Source organism: Gadus chalcogrammus, chromosome 21 (assembly GCF_026213295.1).
Source record: "Gadus chalcogrammus isolate NIFS_2021 chromosome 21, NIFS_Gcha_1.0, whole genome shotgun sequence".
Classification (NCBI taxonomy): domain Eukaryota; kingdom Metazoa; phylum Chordata; class Actinopteri; order Gadiformes; family Gadidae; genus Gadus; species Gadus chalcogrammus.
Genome location: NC_079432.1, coordinates 1,966,209 through 1,985,054, shown reverse-complemented (window position 1 = coordinate 1,985,054; position 18,846 = coordinate 1,966,209). Strand labels below are relative to the sequence as shown.

Sequence of the window (18,846 nt, the reverse complement as noted above, 5' to 3'; positions counted from 1 at the left end):
GTGGACATGTACTATTGATTTTGCCAACTTTCAACATAGCGGCCAAGTTCCGATGTTTCCATGAAAAATAATTGATTATCTATATGGGGAGGTCTGACAGTATCACCAGACATTGACAATAAGTTTGAAATATATTCATGTGAAGAGAGAGGAGTTATAACACAACTTCATTCATTACAGCGATATGTCTAAGGGCTGCTGAGAAATTGGCTTACTTATTGTTTGGCGGCTTCACGGTCGAATTTGATTGGCTGTCGTGGGCAAACCGTTTTGAATTTGAAAAATCTATTAGATAACTTTTGTGAAGCATGGTCTGTAGATTATCTGTGCCTCTTTTTGAGAAGATTAGACCAAATTTGCTGTGAGGGATCATGGGACTGTCCTAAATTAGTGTTGCAAATTTCAAAATTTTCTACCAAGGCGTTCTATGGGCTGCCATAGACTCCCATGGCAGGTAAATGATAATAATAATAATAATAATAATAATAATAATAATAATAATAATAATAATGATAGAAAAACGTAGAATAACAATGGTTGTCTGTCTCACAGCTTCGCTGCTTGACCCCCAACAATAGGAAATATAATCATTTTAGGGAGAGCCATTCCTTGACCTCTCTCTGGTGAGGTCACCATCACACCTGCCTGCATGGCGCTGGGTGTGGGCGGGGCTTGTTGAGTCCTCTCTGTATAAATAGCCGTGTCCCTTTGGGGGAAGCATTAGCAGCCCTTCTGAGCTCCCACCAACACCTCTGGAACCATGCCCAGCTCTCTCCTGCGCTCAGCGCTCGGTAAGTACTGTCATGGAGTCACACCTTCTGGGACCCGGGACCCCACTACATTCACTCTCTGGCTTTCAGAAACAGTGAAGATTCGATTAATTGCTGTTGGATCAAAACAGCAAAATAAGTGTTTTTACAGATGATGATAATGCTGTTGTTTTTTATGTTGTCTTTTTAGTGTTAGCAGCAGTCTGCTGTCTTACAAATGCAGGTAAGGTGTGTTTGTGCGTGTGCGTGTGTGTGTGTGTGTGTGTGCGCGTTTGTCCTCTTCTCTGAAGACTACATCCTCTATTTCCACAGAGAGCGTCATCACTTGTGAGGGCCGGATGCAGCGACTGAGTTGTGGTAAGAAAACCCCTTATTAGTGTTGCGAAGAATACTTTTAAAACGTATCCAGTTACAGAACACAGAATACATGCCCAAAAATGTAATATGTAGCGTATTCCGTTAAATCACTGGAAGTGATTTAAGTTCCTACACTGCAAGTGTAGGAATGCGGAATCAAATCCTGCTTACCGAACAAGCCTATTCTGGCGTGTTCTTCTGTTCCAACTGGCTGAATGTGTTAGGCTGAAGTCTCCCTGAAAGTGCACTACATTATATAATTTGCTGTAGAGGAACAAAGACTATAAGGGTATGTTTATGCAAAAGATAAGATCTACAGAAGAATTTACCAATTTTCCCTATTCAGTTTCTTTATTTACTTAGCTGTTAGAAGTGGGAAGATAGATAAACATAAAATATTCTGTTTCTGTACAGAATTTGCCATTACATCTAAAAAAAATCCGCTGATCTAAGTGCATATAGGTATTGCCTATAAAATCACCTTGAGAGAGAGAGATAGAGATAGAGAGAGAGAATTCACACGTCCTAAATATTTAGGAAGTATTGTTTCTGTAACAGTTTTTTTTCCACTCCAATTCTGTAAAAGTCATACTGCAGCCTATACCGTAAGTCATACTGCAGCCTATACCGTAAGTCATACTGCAGCCTATACCGTAAGTCATACTGCAGCCTATACCGTAAGTCATACTGCAGCCTATACCGTAAGTCATACTGCAGCCTATACCGTAAGTCGTACTGCAGCCTATACCGTAAGTCGTACTGCAGCCTATACCGTAAGTCATACTGCAGCCTATACCGTAAGTCATACTGCAGCCTATACCGTAAGTCATACTGCAGCCTATACCGTAAGTCGAAAACTCTCGACATTTTCATGCATGGTTACCAATAACCCCCACTACCCATAAACCCAAATTTGTGGAACTGCAACCAAAGGTGGCGCTATTGTAAAAAATCATGAATTAGGCTTATTTCTCCTCACAAGGAAAAAAATCTTTCCGAATATTAATCTCTAGAATAAGATGCATTTATAAAATAAATAAAAATGTTTACTTTTCCCACAATTTCATATTAAAGCTAAACATGATAAAAAGATTCACAGGCTACAAAATTTCACCAAAATTGCCACACAAAATCTTTAGAGATGCCTGACTGGTGAGGGTCAAGCAGGTTGTTAGATGAGAGATAGTTGGTTAACGATGGCTCGTTCCAGTGCTTTAGAGAGGAATAAAAGAAGAGATACCGGTCCAAAGTTCTGGATGTCGGTGGTATCAAGGGTCCGTTTTTTGAGGAGAGGCTTTATTCTGGCAGTCTTGAAAGACGCTGGAACAATGCCTGAAGTGAGGCGAAAACAGTTAAATATAGAAAGCGGACTATGATCGAGTTATCTAGGTGTTGTTATCCTATTTTGCTGGTCCGTTCATGTTCCGATCTCTGTCCGAGGTAGATCGGTGAAGGTGTTTACAAGCATTTTAAAAGTCCTGTTGATGTCTTATTTGTAAGTGTGTACATGTAAACGCACTGACTGTGCAGTAAAGGCTCAGAAAAGGCTTCTGTGAATCTGGAGTAACTCAGTGACTTCACAGCAAAGAAGGGACAGCCATTGTAACTTACTCCCGAAAACTCCAAGATGGACCCCCAAGTGTTCAAACGTTATTAGTAGGGATGCAAACAATTAATAGATTAATTGTCGATAAGAGATTACTCGATTAATATAAATTACTTGCAATTAATCGCATTTTTAACCTGTAATTCCCCAACCGTCCACGTGAGGGCACGCTTGACGCCAGACGTACTTGACACACACGCGGGAACACAAGCGGGAACACAAGCGAAGCAGGACAAGACCAACGAAAAGCGGGACACTGACACGATGAAGAGGGCAAAACGGAGTGCAGTATGGAGCCACTTTAAGTTGGTTAATGACGACAAAGACGCCAAATGCACAATATGTGGAAGTATTTTAAAGTACAACAACTTAACGACTTCGTTGAATTACCACCTAAATGTGTCACATTCAGAAGGAAATTCAGCTTCTCAGAAGAATTGCCGCTTATCAATTAATCGATCGATCGATAAGATGAAACAACTATCGATTAATGAATTACTCGATCATTTGCATCCCTAGTTATTACCCATTAACTAATAACTAACTAACCAGAAATTGCTAACTGACTGAAAAATTAAATGGATTGATAAATTAATCTCTAATCTTTCCCACAGATGAAGGAGTGATCAGTGTGCTCAAAGTGGCCTACGGACGGACTGACAGACAGACCTGCAGTGAAGGCAGACCTCCAGCACAGCTGGCCAACACTGCATGCTCTCAAAAAGGCGCTTTGGAAGCCCTTGCAAGCAGGTGTCTACCGGGTTTGGGGGCTTCCCCGAACGTACAGCTGCACTCTATAACGTTGAACTAACCATCACTCTCTTTGGGAATGTGATCCCTAGTGGATAAGGAATCCACTATTCCATTAGAATGGATAATGGAATAACAGGGTTTAGGTAGAGAACAGTGTGTTTTGGTTCCCAGACAGTGTTGTTTGCATGCAGGTATTTGTAGCTCTCATCTTATTAGTGACGCGTGTTATGATCTCATCATGTGAAGGTGTAACGGTAGGAAAGTCTGTGAAGTGGACAAAAGGATCTTCGGCGGAGACCCCTGCTATGGCACCTACAAATACACCCAAACCACGTACACCTGCCTCACTGCAAGTGAGTCCTGTCACTCGGTGAAGTACTGAAACACTGGAACTCCATGTATGTGAGTGTGATGTCTAACCAGAGTCCATGTGCAGATCATGTCGTCGCCTGTGAGCTTTCCACGGCGGAACTCATCTGTGGTAGGATTCATGCACAACAATGTGTCACGATGTGCTCAGCAATCAAGACCCGTATTTCATCTTCACCAGCAAGTTTACATGTGTAGTTTCTCCTCCTGTATGCTCCCCATCCAGAACAAGAGGAAGTGATTAAGGTTATTGGGGCATTTTATGGGCGCAACGACCGCACCACCTGTATATACGGTCGTCCTAACAAACAAATTGAAAAAGTCACCTGCTTAAGTACAACTGCGACATCAACGGTAGCTAAAAGGTACTGATCAGATTCCTAATTCATATCAAATGAAGAGCTGTCATTGGGTGACTTCCAGATTGGTGAGAGGAACTAACAACCGTGTCTCCACAGCTGTGACGGTAAACGCCGTTGTACTGTCTATGCTGTGAACTCAAAGTTTGGGGATCCCTGTTATGGGACCTTCAAGTACCTGGAACTGGCTTATACGTGTGAATGTAAGCAACGTTTCCTACAATGTGGATTTAGCCTTCTAGAGTTTAGCCTTCTAGCCTACTAATAGAACCTGTTGGCCACCAAACCGTTCTTCATACTGAGCTTTCCAATCCAACAGGTTCCCACTGAGGAGAGCAGCAGGCCTACACTACAAACACCAACATCTGGAGACGCATGCCCCCCCCCCCCAGCTCTCCACCTGATGAATGAATCTTGATCTTGCTTTTTGCATTAAATGATTATTACAACCTTCAAACTCAGGCTCTCATGCAGTCATTTGTGTTGTGAAAAAAAGAACATCAGTGCATACAAGTAGGCCTTCATCTTCTACCAGTGAGAACTTTTGTGTTCTTTACCGATCCATATACACCATGTCGAGTAGATTGACCTTCTGAGGTTGAAGGTTATCAAGGCCTTTTTATTCAAGCTTTCCCTGAGATACTGATCCAATACACTGGATCCATACACGTTAAATCCATTCAAATAAATATCCGGTTCAAAATGAAAAACATAAAACTCTTAAAATCTTCACGAGTCCATAAAAATGTATCTCTGCGGTGTAGAAGTGATCGTATAAAGACATGTCTGAATAAACTGGAGGGGAATTCCTCTGTGGCATCTGGTAAAATGTATAAAACGTTGCAATTTTTCTTTTACAAAGAATGTAAAAATAGTAAAATGGTCTTGGTCTTTAATAAGACCGGCAGAACAGCAATAATACTATGGCTCTTCACTGCTGCGTTGGCCCAGATGATGTGTCGATCCTGACAGACAAAGGCCTCCATTGAACTTGTTTACATTCGACCGTAACACTAATGCTGCTCTCACTCTCCAAGAACAACACAAAGGTTAAGATCCTCAGGTTGACTCATCATTCACGAGTTCATGCTAACTAACGGCTAATACTATAAGAACACAATATTAAACAATAGGAAGTATACTCCATTCAGGCAGAGCCATTCCTTGACCTCTCTCTGGTGAGATCACCATCACACCTGCCTGCATGGCGCTGGGTGTGGGCGGGGCTTGTTGAGTCCTCTCTGTATAAATAGCCGTGTCCCTTTGGGGAAGCATTAGCAGCCCTGCTGAGCTCCCACCAACACCTCCGGAACCATGCTCAGCTCTCTCCTGCGCTCAGCGCTCGGTAAGTACTGTCATGGAGTCACTCCTTCTGGGACCCGGGACCCCACTACATTCACTCCCTGGCTTTCAGAAGCAGCAGATGATTTGATTTATTGCTGTTGGATCAAAACAGCAAAATAAGTGTTCTGCTGTCTTACATATGCAGGTAAGGTGTGCGTGTGCGTGTGCGTGTGCGTGTGCGTGTGCGTTCTCTTCTCTGAAGCCTATATCCTCTATTTCCACAGAGAGCGTCATCACTTGTGAGGGCCGGATGCAGCGACTGAGTTGTGGTTTCCGTGTTCTTGAAGAAAGTAGTCTTAACCGGAACGCTTTTAACTCACTTTATTTGTTCAAAGTATTTTGGTATGGTAACTATGAAGCAGAAGGAGGGGAATTGTATTGAACACGCGGGTGGGACCCAGGGCTGACCTGTCTTCTAGCCACAGGGCTACCAACGGGGCTGCCATGGGTTTCTGCCCTGATCTCACTCCCGCTCCGCGTTTGTATCAAGTAGGCGTGGCCTATGTGACTCATTGGCTCCAGCTTCCTCACCCGTCTAAAGGTGCTGCCATCTGTGGCTGGAGTACCTATTGCAGTTTGTATGTTGTGTCCTGCCTCCTTGTGGCTGTGTGTGGTAATTGCAGCTTATGTGTTCGATCCTGCCTCCTTGTGGCTATGTCGGGGTAATGCAGCTTATGTGCTTAATTTACATAACATGGTAAGGAAACCTGTTATTAGTGTAGGGAAGGATACTTTTAAAACGTATACAGTTACAGAATACTGAATACATGCCCAAAAATGTAATATGTAGCGTATTCCGTCACATCACTCAATCTGAATATTGTATTCTAAATACTTGGATTACTTCCACATTGAATTGCATTTTTTTTGTGTAGGAATGCGGAATCAAATCCTGTTTACTAATCTCGCCTTTTCTGGGGTGTTCTTCTGCTACAACTTGCTGAAAGTGTTAGGCCCAAGTCTCCATGAAAGTGCACTATATTATATAATTTGCTGTCGAGGAACAAAGTGTGAATGTGCTGATAGTCTTGAATATAAAGCCGCTAATCAAACAATTAGGATTTTTAGAACTGGACTGGGCCGAGGTGCGTTCGCTTTCCCATCTCAAGCGAACCGCACCGGGGTTTGTTTGGAAGCGAACCGAGAGAGACCACCTCTTCAGGGAGGATCTCGCCCAGCTGATGTAGTGCGCATCAAAGTGAGGTGGTTGCATTCACACCAACGCAACCGCACGGGACCAAGGGACCAAACTCGTTTAGTGATGCTGTTGGTGTGAAAGCACGAATAAACTTGTGAAACAGAGGAAGTATCGTCATGTGATCCATTCATTTCAACGATGTAGGACTAACTGTATTCTAAATACCAACTATTTAAATTGTAACAGAATACAGTTAGCCTACTTATAATTTGTATTCTGAATACGTAACGCCGGTACATGTATTCCGTTACTCCCCAACACTGCCCGTTATGAGGTCAAAGTGTCTCACTGTGGAGTTAAGGCTCAGAAAAGGCTTCTGTGAATATAGTCCCCAAGGATGGACAGGGACAAAGATCTGGCCCAGGACTTTGGGATGGAGAGGCCTTTCATGAGACAGCGAGAATAGCATGTGTAGAATTTTGCCACTGTGTAAAATAATAGAAACTAGTCCTGGACCGTGGATATTTGCATTGCAAATACATGTCAATGTTGGGATGTGTGTGTGGTTAGAATTGCGTGAGGATCACAGGCAAACATTTTACAAGCAAATAAGCAAAACTCGGTAAATCAAGGCTGAAAAGGTTCCAAATAGTGCAGATGGCTTTGCATAGGCAAAACACACTGAGCAGAACAGAGAGTTGTCTTTCTTACAGCATGCGAGCCCCTTTCTGTTCATACCATCATTGGTTTCATAGATGCGCATACCTTTTCAGGGGGGTTGTTGAGGGTGGAAGAAAATACATATCAATACAATGAAATCCCTCATCTCGGAGAGCTAGCTCAACTTCCCCTTTGATGGACCCTGAATCTGCCTGTGTTGACTGTAGAGCTACATTTGCATGAAAATAGTGGCAAATAATTCTAATTTTTTGTTACTTGCGTCGTGCAGACCATCCGACTAAAAGATCCAGCTCCAGACGGCCAGTAGTGCGGGCACCGAGAAGCTGACGACGCTCAGGGGGAACTATAAGTTTCATTGTTTACATATATTTATTTGTTTATATTTCTTGAAATAAATGGTTCAAATTCACGTTGTTGTAGTCCGTAGTAGTGTTGCTCCAAGTGTATATTCGAGAAATAATATTATTGGACGACCAACATTTCACAAGTGGAGCTACTAAGCTACTGTTGCCTTAGATGAAAACAATAGCAGAATAACGGTCATTTTTATAATGTATTACAAGTCTAAATTGCACTATAAGTTACTTGCATATCAGTTACCTCCTTCCAAGTTTATAATGTTAAACTTTTGTGTAGGCAGACAGAGCAGGAGTCAAGGGCGTCAGTTTGTTTTTAGAAGTGGTGGGGACAATAACCATAAGCTTGAGTGTGGTTTGAAAAGGGCTGGGTACCCCTATGTAAGCTATTCATCCATTCAACGCTGCATTACAATATGCTCTACTCTACAGTGTATTGTCAGGTGTTGAAAATCCTATTCGAACAATAAAAGTTGAAAACCACAGTTTGTGTTTTGGCTTGTTTTGCAAAACGCCGTTGGAAACACCAGGGTATTGGCTCGGGATATGTAATACTAATACACACAGGACAAAGAACAGTGTTGGCGATTTAACACTTATCTTGACATCAACAAAGTTTACCAGACAAACAATGCCAGACTATAAAGGGGGTACGAAATGAAACGAGGTACTGAGCATCAGCCTTTTGAAGACGACCAAGCGCTGCTGGTAGCATATGTTATGCTGCATTAAAAAAAACAAAAAAAACAAGCGCCCAGAGGACAGTTGCATCTGCCAAATCCTGACCACTAGTAAACACTTGCGAAGAAGGACCAATGTAGACTTCACTCGTTGCAACATCATAAGCAAATTGCCCGCAAATAAAATCCCCTACAGTTTAGGATAATCACACAGGTTATGCGAGAACATATTTATGTCAGGATAGGCCTACCAGGCTCCAAGTCGTCACATATCTCAATCAGACAAAACAACTATAACCACATTGGCATAGCAATCGCACCGTGTGTAGCTGCTACTAGCTGCAATCTATAGGCCTACAATGCATACAAGCTGGAGCACCAACCAGAATCAGATCACAATCGATTAGGACCGTGGGTAACCTTTGGCCAGGTCATCATCACGAGCAAACAGAACCAGCAGCAAAGTTTACGTAAATCAATGTCTTACCTTATGTGGCCCTCCACATGCAGGCTAGATGATGTATCCATATCGTGTCACAAACATGCTTTTAAAAGGGAAGCAAAAGGACCGGCTATTTTCTGAATAAAAATGTCACTTTGGCTGTCTGTCTTGAAACTTCTCCAGTGGGTTCACACCAAACGCGACGGGGCAACAAGATCCCATACGAAGTGAACGTACAGACGCGGATCGGGCAATTTTTTTTGATTCGTTTTAATTTGTCGCACCACACTTTCGCCGTGCACAGGCGAGCGCGTTCACGAGGATCTGTGGCGCGACAAATTCGCTCGAGTTGAAATATCTCAACTCACGAACTTCGCGTGATGACAGCCAATCAGCGTTCAACAGCGTGGCCACTGAGTGACATGTGTAACGTAACAGCCAATCAGCGTTCAACCGTCAAACTCAGTGCAGTGCAGTCCGGGGTGAACTGCAGCATGGAGGAGAAAGTGATTGTTGCCGTTTGCGACTCTCGGAGCTCTATATATAACAGTATATGATATAATATAATAATTGTATATATAATATCCCGGCCAAAAACTCTGTGCGCCTCCGGATGGCCGTAGCGCGGGGAGCTCTCATAGGGATTGGGCTTCTCTGGGTTTGTTTACCGGCGTTGCTATTGGTTCCGGTCTTGTGTGTTCCAACGGTAGGCCCAGAGTAGGCCTATCTAATAAATTACGTCTTCGTGCGCACCTATCGCATGAGTTTAGACTCGACGATTTCGGTTGAGCGTGTGGGAATTTTTTCAGTCGCAATTTGTTCGCACATTTTTAAAAGTGGTGGGGAGATGTCCCCCGTAATCGACGCCTATGGCAGGAGTTACATTATATATTTTATTCACAAATGAAAGAATTGTGTCATAGAAAACTAATTAAAATAAACAGGGTTAAACTAAATAAATGATTATATATACAGTAGAGGGAGAATCTAAAAATGCACTGCTGGAGGTCTCCCAGAAGAGCAGAGCAGAGAGAGATGGAGTTGGGTGCTATGGGAAGAAGTTTCAGAAGCGGCTTTGGAACAAAGATGTGGCAGCCTCCTTTGGTGGTTAAGGTACAGGGACAATGTTGGGGGGCAAAGCAGGTTATGGCAGAGTGAGTGAGGAGGTTGGGACTTTGAACTTGATGTTAGGGTCATGATGTTGCGGTATCAGCTTGGTAGATGGAACCGCGAGGTCTCTGATACGCGGAGATCTAGATCAGTGGGAGTGGCCTGCGAAGCTGTGCATCGTGGTGCATGGTGGGAATTGTTGTCTTCAATACACAAGCGCCAAAAAGTCTTATTATTAAAGCATGCTACTGTTTGGTTTCAACACGATCTCATCTATACAGCCAATATCTATATCATCTATATACTAATCCAACACAGTGGATACACTTTGAAAATCCATTCAAATAAATATTCTCTCAAAATGAAAAACATGGAACTCTTAAAACAGTTATGAGTCCATGAAGATTGAAATGAAGCAATGTAGAAATAACCTTTTGAAAATATGTTGGAATAAACTGGAGGGGACTTCCTCTATGGTCTCTGGTAGAACGTATAAAACGTTGTAATTTTTCTTTTACAAAGAATGTAAAGATGGTAACATGGTCTCGGTCTTTGATAAGACCTTTTGGGCAGCAGAAGGAAAAGTGCTCTGGCTCTTCACTGCTGCGTTGGCCCAGATGATGTGTCGATCCTGACAGACAAAGGCCACCATTGAACTTGTTTACATTCGACCTTAACGCTAATGCTGCTCTCACTCTCCAAGAACAACACAAAGGTTATGATCCTCAGGTTGACTCATCATTCACGAGTTCATGCTAACTAAAGGCTAATAATATAAGCCATATCCCAAAAACAAGAACACAATATTAAACAATCTGAAGTATACTCCATTCAGGCCATTCCTTGACCTCTCCCTGGTGAGAGCACCATCACACCTGCCTGCATGGCGCTGGGTGTGGGCGGGGCTTGTTGAGTCCTCTCTGTATAAATAGCCGTGTCCCTTTGGGGGAAGCATTAGCAGCCTTGTTGAGCTCCCACCAACACCTCTGGAACCATGCTCAGCTCTCTCCTGCACTCAGCGCTCGGTAAGTACTGTCATGGAGTCACACCTTCTGGGACCCGGGACCCCACTACATTCACTCTCTGGCTTTCAGAAGCAGCAGATGATTTGATTTATTGCTGTTGGATCAAAACAGCAAAATAAGTGTTTTTACAGATGATGATAAAGATGTGGTTTCTTTTTTAGTGTTGGCGGCACTCTGCTGTCTTACATATGCAGGTAAGGTGTGTGTGTGTGTGTGTGTGTGTGTGTGTGTGTGTGTGTGTGTGTGTGTGTGTGTGTGTGTGTGTGTGTGTGTGTGTGTGTGTGTTCTCTTCTCTCAAGCCTATATCCTCTATTTCCACAGAGAACATAAACATCACTTGTGGGAAAAACAAACAGCGACTGAGTTGTGGTAAGAAAACCCGTTATTAGTGTTGGGAAGGATACTTTTAAAACGTATCCAGTTACAAAATACAGAATACATGCGCAAAAATGTAATATGTAGCATATTCCGTTACATCACGCATTCTGAGTATTGTAAATACTTGGATTACTTCCACATTGAATTGCATTTTTTTTAAGTGTGGGAATGCGGAATCAAATCAATCTCCTTACTGCATTTATATAGCGCTTTTTCTAACCATTGGCCACCCAAAGCGCTTTACAATAATGCCTCACATTCACGCACACGTTCACACACCGACGGCGGAGTCAACCATGTAAGGCGACAGCCAGCTCGTTGGGAGCTAACAGTCAGGGTTAGGTGCCTTGCCCAAGGACACCTCGACACTCAGTTAGGAGGAGCCGGGGATCGAACCAACAACCTTCAGGTTACCAGCCAACCCGCTCGACCTCCTGAGCTACTGCTGCTCAATCCTGCTTACTAAACAGGCCTTTTCCGGTGTGTTCTTCCCTTCCAACTTGCTGAATTCGTAAGGCCGAAGTCTCACTGAAAGTGCAGTATTTTACATAATTTGCTGTAGAGGAACAAAGACTAGGGTATGTTTATGCAAAAGATATGATCAACAGACAAATTGACCAATTTTCCCTTTTCAGTTTCCTTATTTACTTAGCTTTTAAAAGTGGGAAAATAGATAGACATAAAATATTCTGTTTCTGTACAGAATTTGCTATTTCATCTAGCATGTTTGCATAGGTGTTGCCCAGTGGCGGTGGGTCAATAGGGGGCGCTAGGGCGCCGCCCCTCCGTGAAATATTCACTTGAATATATCTGCTAAGTTTTTGCCTATAAAATCACCTTGAGAGAGAGAGCGAGCGAGAGCGAGAGCAAGAGTCACATGCCCTAAATATTATTTTTTTTCCCCAGAATTTGTCAACAACGCACATGTGTGCAAAGATCGTCAAATAATTGGACAAAAACGTCTGGGGCGGGGTAAAGCGGTAAAGATAAAGAAAAAAGCGGAGGAAAGTGTTGGTGAAAGTAAATAATCATATCCAGCGGGCTGCACTCGTTAGTGCTGATTTGTTTCATACAGTTGCGGACCGGTCAAACTCCTTCTCTCTCATCCTGGAGCTGAATGTGTCAATTGCATCGGCATGGTTATGTGTGTTTCGAGGCATACGTTTTATGTGGGTGTCTATATCCAATATAGACATTCCGTCTCCTCTTTGCTCAGTGTTGAGCCACGACTCATTTTCACCCGACGGTGCAACCCGGTATCACGCCAAAGCGTGAAATAGAATCGTTGGTCCACCTCGCAAGGCGTGTTCAGTGTCACGCTTTGCCTGACCAAAGCGTGAAGGGTGCTCGCTTTCTTCCCCCGATCTAAACGAATGGAGGAATAGCACCAACAGGGGGCGAGATGTTCTCCCAGCATTTGCGGAAATGGTTCCGTAACCTATATTATAGCCTTTATTATCTGAAAGAGAAACACAATGTTTTAGTACAGATTCACCATTATACGTGTTTCTAATAAAATTTCTAGCGAGAAATATACTTTTTACTTGCATAATCATCAGTCAGTGAATGTCTCTGATCTTTAGGTTACATTTGGTTATAGGCCAAATTCGATTCATGTCATGCCTCTGCTGGCCCACAACTAGATCGTCGCGTCCCTAGCAACCTGACGTCGTTGAAACATGCTAGTGAGACCATAAAGCCGTCCTAATAACTATCAAAGTAAAGATCAGACACATTCACTGACTGAAGATTATGCAAGTAAAAAGTATATTTCTCGATAGAAATATTATTAGAAACACTTTTAATGATGAATCTGTCCTAAAACATTGCATTGCTCATTCAGATAGCCTAATAAAGATTAATATAGGAGTACGGAACCATTTCCCCAAATGCTGGGAGAACATCTCGCCCCCTGTTGGATCTAGTCCTCCATTCGTTTACATTGGCGGAAGAAAGCGTGACCCTTCACGCTTTGGTCAGGCAAAGCGGTGGTCAGGCTGATTTGGTGCGCATCAAAGTGAGGTGGTTGCGTTCACACCAACGCAACCGTACCGGACCAAGGGACCAAACTCGTTTGGTGCGCACTAAATGCTGTTGGTGTGAAAGCAAGTATCGCCATGTGATCCATTAATTTCAACGATGTGGCCTAACTGTATTCTAAATACCAACTATTAAATTGTAACTGCAACGGATTACAGTTAGCCTACTAATTTGTATTCTGAATAGGCGTAACGCCGGTACATGTATTCCGTTACTTCCCAACTCTGCCCGTTATGACAAAAATCTGGCCCAGGACTTTGGGATGGAGAGGCCTTTCATGAGACAGCGAGAATAGCATGTGTATGCCACTATGTAAAATAATATAAACTATAGTCCTGGACCGTGGATATTCGCATTGCAAATACATCTCAATGTTGGGATGTGTGTGTGGTTAGAATTGCGTGAGGATCACAGGCAAATATTTTATAAGCAAATAAGCAACACTCTGTATCAAGGCTGAAAAAGTTCCAAATAGTGCAGATGGCTTTGCATAGGCAAACATACTGAGCAGAACAGAGAGTTGTCTTTCTTACAGCATGCGAGCCCCTTTCTGTTTATACCATCATTGGTTTCATAGATGCGCATAACTTTTCAGAGGGGTTGCTGAGGGTGGAAGAAAATACAAATCAATGCAATGAAATCCCTCATCTCGGAGAGCTAGCTCAGCTTCCCCTGCTGGACCCTGAATCTGCCTGTGTTGACTGTAGAGCTACATTTGCATGAAAATGACAAGTAACAAATAATTCTAATATTCCAATACATTAAAGGGGATGACCTTTTAAATAGGTCATCCCATCAAAGAAAATAACAAAATGAAAGACAAAGAACTAAAATACATTTAATGCAAGGCTAATATTAATGAGTTTAAGAGTTCAAGTCATTATTATATTGCCAAACATGCCCGCTAGTGCACCTGTCATACCTATGCTGCTGTGTACTGTTTTTCTGTGACTTCAGAGGGAGGTAAACAGGAAAGTAAGAAAGTACTATAGGTGACCCGGGTCCATGGACCTCCCGGGCCGGGTGTCAGGCTGAGCCAATCAGATTTGAAAGAACGCGGGGCAGTTCGATTTGGGAGGGCCGTTCCGCCGCTCGCTTAGCACCGATACACTGTTTAAACGTGAAACCCACACTAAATTGAGGTTATACATCGGCCCCGTTTTACCGCCAGGCCAGAGCACCGTTTCGCGCTGTTTGCGAATATCCAGCAGACCAGCCCAAGGGACTTTTATTATTTTTTATTTTCTTCAAAAAAATTAAGAATAGGCCTAATAACAAAAAAAGGACAAATGACGGCTGCCGGCTGCCGGCCCGGTCTGAAGCCGCCGTTCGGGCAATCTCCCGAACCTCCCGATAGCCAGTCCCCCCCTGCTGGAGCCACTCATGCCGCTTTCACACCAAAAAGAACCGAGAGCCAGTTCCGGGCTGGTGCTAGGGCCAGTTCCAAACTGGTTCCAGCCTTACCCCAGTTAAGAACCGGTTGGTTTCACACCGGCCAGAGCCAGCCATAGAGCCGGCGTGAGCAACGTCATGACGTCACTACAAACGTCTCCGCTAGTGAGCTTGGACAGAAGCATACGGCCGACATCTTTCTTTATTCTGGGTGGAAATAGTAACATAGTTACGCCATTAAATGCGTTTATGGAAACATTTTTAGCGAGAAATGTGCATTTTACTTTCATAATGTTCGCTCGGTGAATGTGAAGGATGTTTGGTTTGATAGTTATGACGAAGAGGGAACGCTCCGTTCACTTGCATGGACACGGACTCATCTGGCTGCGTTGGCGCGTTGACGCGTTGAACCACCACACAATGATCAAGCGTCAGGTTAGGCGCGCAGAAGAACCCTCGCGCCAGTTTCAAACACAACAACAACAATTTCGTCTTCGATTCAATCCGTGTATGGTTCGTTCTTTGAATATTCCAATTTAAAACAAAATCAGAAAAAACAAAAAAGAACCATACACGGATTCACGTCCATTGTTTACTTCGGTGTTTTAAAAAATGCCGGTCTTCGTTGGTCTTCCTGTTTATGAAGGTACGGATAACTCCGCCCCCTGCCCCCGGCGTAAAAGCGGTTCTAGTTCTAGCCCAGCTCTAAAGTGGGGCCAGAGTTGAACCGGTTTTTAGGGGCCGGAGCCGGTTCTTTGGCGGTGTGAAACCAAAGCCCTGGCCCTAGCTCCGAACTGGCCCGGAACCGGCCCCGATTTTGCGGCGGTGTGAAAGGGGCATCAGGGACTTCAGGGCACAGAAGGGACAGCCACTGTAACTCACTCCAGACAGCTCCAAGACGGAGCCCCGAGTGTTCTGTTATTACCAATTCACTAATAACTAACTGAAAAATTGCTAACTATATATTGTTGCACTTCTTATGACAAATGTACTGTAAGTCGCTTTGGATAAAAGCGTCTGCTAAATGCCCTAAATATAAAATGTAACTGCCTGACAAATGAAATGGATTGATAAATGAATCTCTAATCTTTCCCACAGATGATGGAGTGATCAGTGTGCTCAAAGTGGCCTACGGATGGACTGACGAAGAGACCTGCAAGGAAGACAACTCTTCAGAACAGCTGGCCAACACTGCAGGCGCTCTGGAAGCCCTTGCAAACAGGTGCCTACCAGTGTTGAGGGCTTCCCCTAACCTACAGCGGCCCTCTGTAACGTTGTACTGCCGCCTTCAGTCTCTTGGGGAATGTGATCCCCAAACGCAAGAATGAGTTTCAGTTAAGATTAAAGAGTAAATTGACCTTAAAGATGAGTAGAGAACAATGTGTTTTGGTGCCCAGACAGTGTTGTCTGCTTGCAGGTATTTGTATCTCTCGTTTTATTAGTGATGTGTTCCTGGTTAAGGTGTAACGGTAAGATAGTCTGTGAGGTGGACAAAGAGATCTTCCATGGCGACCCCTCCCCTGACACCTACAAATACATCCAAACCACGTACACCTGCCTCGCCGCACGTGAGTCCTGTCACTCTGTGAAGTACTGCAACACTGGACCTCCATGTGTGTGAGTGTGATGTCTAACCAGTGTTTATGTGCAGGTCATAACGTCACCTGTGAGAATGGGAAGGCGGAACTCTCCTGTGGTAGGATTCACCACCGATGTGTCACAATGTGCTCAGCAATCAAAACCCATATTTCCTCTTCACCTGCAAGGTTACATTTGTAGTTTCTCCTCCTGTCTGCTCCCCATCCAGAACAAGAGGAAGTGATAAAGGTTATTGGGGCATTTTATGGGCGCAACGACCGGACCACCTGTGCAGAAAATCATCGTGACAAAGTTAATAAAGTCAACTGCGTTAATACAACTGCGACATCAACGGTAGCTAAAAGGTACTGATCAGATTCCTAATTCATATCAAATGAAGAGCTGTCATTGGGTGACTTCCAGATTGGTGAGAGGAGTTAACAACCGTGTCTCCACAGCTGTGACGGTAAACCCCGTTGTACTGTCGATGCTACGAACGATGTGTTTGGGGATCCCTGCCCAGGAATCTACAAGTACCTGGAAGTGGCTTATACGTGTGAATGTAAGCAACGTTTCCTACAATGTGGATTTAGCCTTCTAATAGAACCTGTTGGCCACCAAACCGTTCTTCATACTGAGCTTTCCAATCCTACAGGTCCCTTCTGAGGAGAGCAGCAGGCCTACACTACAAACACTTACATCTGGAGACGCATGCCCCCCCCTCCAGCTCTCCACCTGATGAATGAATCTTGATCTTGCTTTCTGCTTTTTTGCATTAAATGATTATTACAACTTTAAAACTCAGGCTCTCATGCAGTCATTTGTGTTGTGAAACAAAGAACATCAGTGCATACAAGTAGGCCTTCATCTACTACCAGTGAGAAATTAGTTTTGGGGACCGCAATTTATCAATTGAACTTATCAAGTTTCACCATCTGATGTTGAGTAAGTTTAACCTTCCGGGTTAACAGATATAGTATATACTAAATGCATTTTTATACTCCCCATCTAAAAATACGGAACGCGAGTAAGGAGTATTGATTATTTATTTGACTTGGAAAGGATTTAACACAAAAAATCAGACTGGATAATATAATCATGGGTAATATACTACATAATACTACATTTACAACAGTTTTGTCTATAACTCAGATAAAAGGTTAAGTTATAAACAATTTATTTCTTCTTTAAGAGCTAAAGACTAGCCAAAATGTGTTTAATCCTATCGTCTGGGATTAAATAATCACTGGTATCATGAGTTCAACTGAGGTTAAACTGTTACAAAAGGTCGGGGCTTTTCTGACAATAAACCAGAAGACAGTTCAAATTCAGAATTCAGACTTTAAAGTCAGAATTTAACAAAAATTCCCGTGGCCCAAATATGGTATGGACCAAATTGAATCCTCTGGGCCCCGTTTTTAAAAAAAAATGTGGAGATCCCATGTTACGCTATCCAGGACCACCTGATCCATCTAACTTTAATGCCAGTTTATAAAGAAACAGGATAATCCTTCTTTTTTTTCGGGATCAATCAGATCCAAAACGAGTTCAAAGTTTTGAAAAACCCAAAGGGCAGGTTAGATCCAGATAAAATATAAGATTGGATTACGTGATTTGATACTTCGTAATTCCTCGTTTTGGAAAAAATCTTTCCAAGATTCTATCCAATCCGTGATCCCACTGGATGGCTTTTGAAAAACTGGGCCCTGAAAATGTAGGATAAATTGTCCAAGGACGAAGCCTACGCCAGTTTTAACAGGCAATGTGATGCGCTTCAGGGACAACCTTCTTGAATGTAACGTCTATTCATGTTCTTGCCACTAGGAGGGGGGGGGGGCGTTAGCAACTGTGAAGTATCCATTGCTTGCAGGGACACTGTAGGAATTCGGATGCGTACTCAGAACGTTTCAGTTGGGATTCTAACTCACCATAAGACCATCCTATTTATCCTCGGTAGGGCCTTTATAAACAATGCACCAGGCACTTTATTACTCAGCCATACCAGGATATCAACTTAAAAGCTGTTATATTCCACTTCCAAAATATGAGCCACGGAATTATAGGGACATTGGCAAGTCTGCCCCTACCCACGAAGTAACACTAACCCCAACCAAAACAGTTGCAACCTTTATTACCCAATACCATAACGCAGCAAAAACTACCCAACTATACCCGTCATTCCTACCACAGGAAAACTGCGTTCAAGGAACTATTTTTACCCAGTAAATTACGAGCTGTAACTGAGAGTACATCGATCTGGAGTTCACGGGTAGTGATTTGCGGGTTCGACTGCCGTACCATGGCACTTAAGGGTAGAAAGTTGTGAAAAAATGGCTTACCTGGAACGCACCCGATAGGTAACAGTTCATTCACATGTAATTTTACTGCTTTGTTGAATGCCTAATTCTGACTGGTCCATTCGTGGACGGCAAATCTAACCATAGAATACGAGAAAATTAGGAAGTTCA

At 43.2% G+C, this 18,846-nt stretch overlaps 1 protein-coding gene across 1 annotated transcript; it reads left to right on the top strand.

Moving 5' to 3' along the window:
• Positions 1-588: 588 nt before the first annotated feature.
• Positions 589-17,872, top strand: LOC130374866 (rhamnose-binding lectin-like). The gene is made up of 17 exons (XM_056581842.1): positions 589-791; positions 961-993; positions 1,083-1,127; positions 3,348-3,483; positions 3,733-3,839; positions 3,923-3,967; positions 4,082-4,220; positions 4,314-4,417; positions 10,937-10,990; positions 11,152-11,184; positions 11,312-11,359; positions 15,899-16,022; positions 16,262-16,368; positions 16,452-16,496; positions 16,608-16,743; positions 16,837-16,940; positions 17,034-17,872. The coding sequence occupies exons 1-17, from the start codon at positions 761-763 to the stop codon at positions 17,042-17,044; spliced, it is 1,302 nt and encodes a 433-aa protein (XP_056437817.1). The 5' UTR covers positions 589-760; the 3' UTR covers positions 17,045-17,872.
• The last annotated feature ends 974 nt before the right edge of the window (positions 17,873-18,846 follow it).

Bases quoted from the DNA above. Each gene is read 5' to 3' on its own strand.
- LOC130374866 (XM_056581842.1), top strand. From the start codon at position 761: ATGCCCAGCTCTCTCCTGCGCTCAGCGCTCG. The intron at 10,991-11,151 runs GTAAGTACTGTC...TTTCTTTTTTAG, and splicing joins TCTCCTGCACTCAGCGCTCG to TGTTGGCGGCACTCTGCTGT. The intron at 16,023-16,261 runs GTGCCTACCAGT...TTCCTGGTTAAG, and splicing joins CTGGAAGCCCTTGCAAACAG to GTGTAACGGTAAGATAGTCT.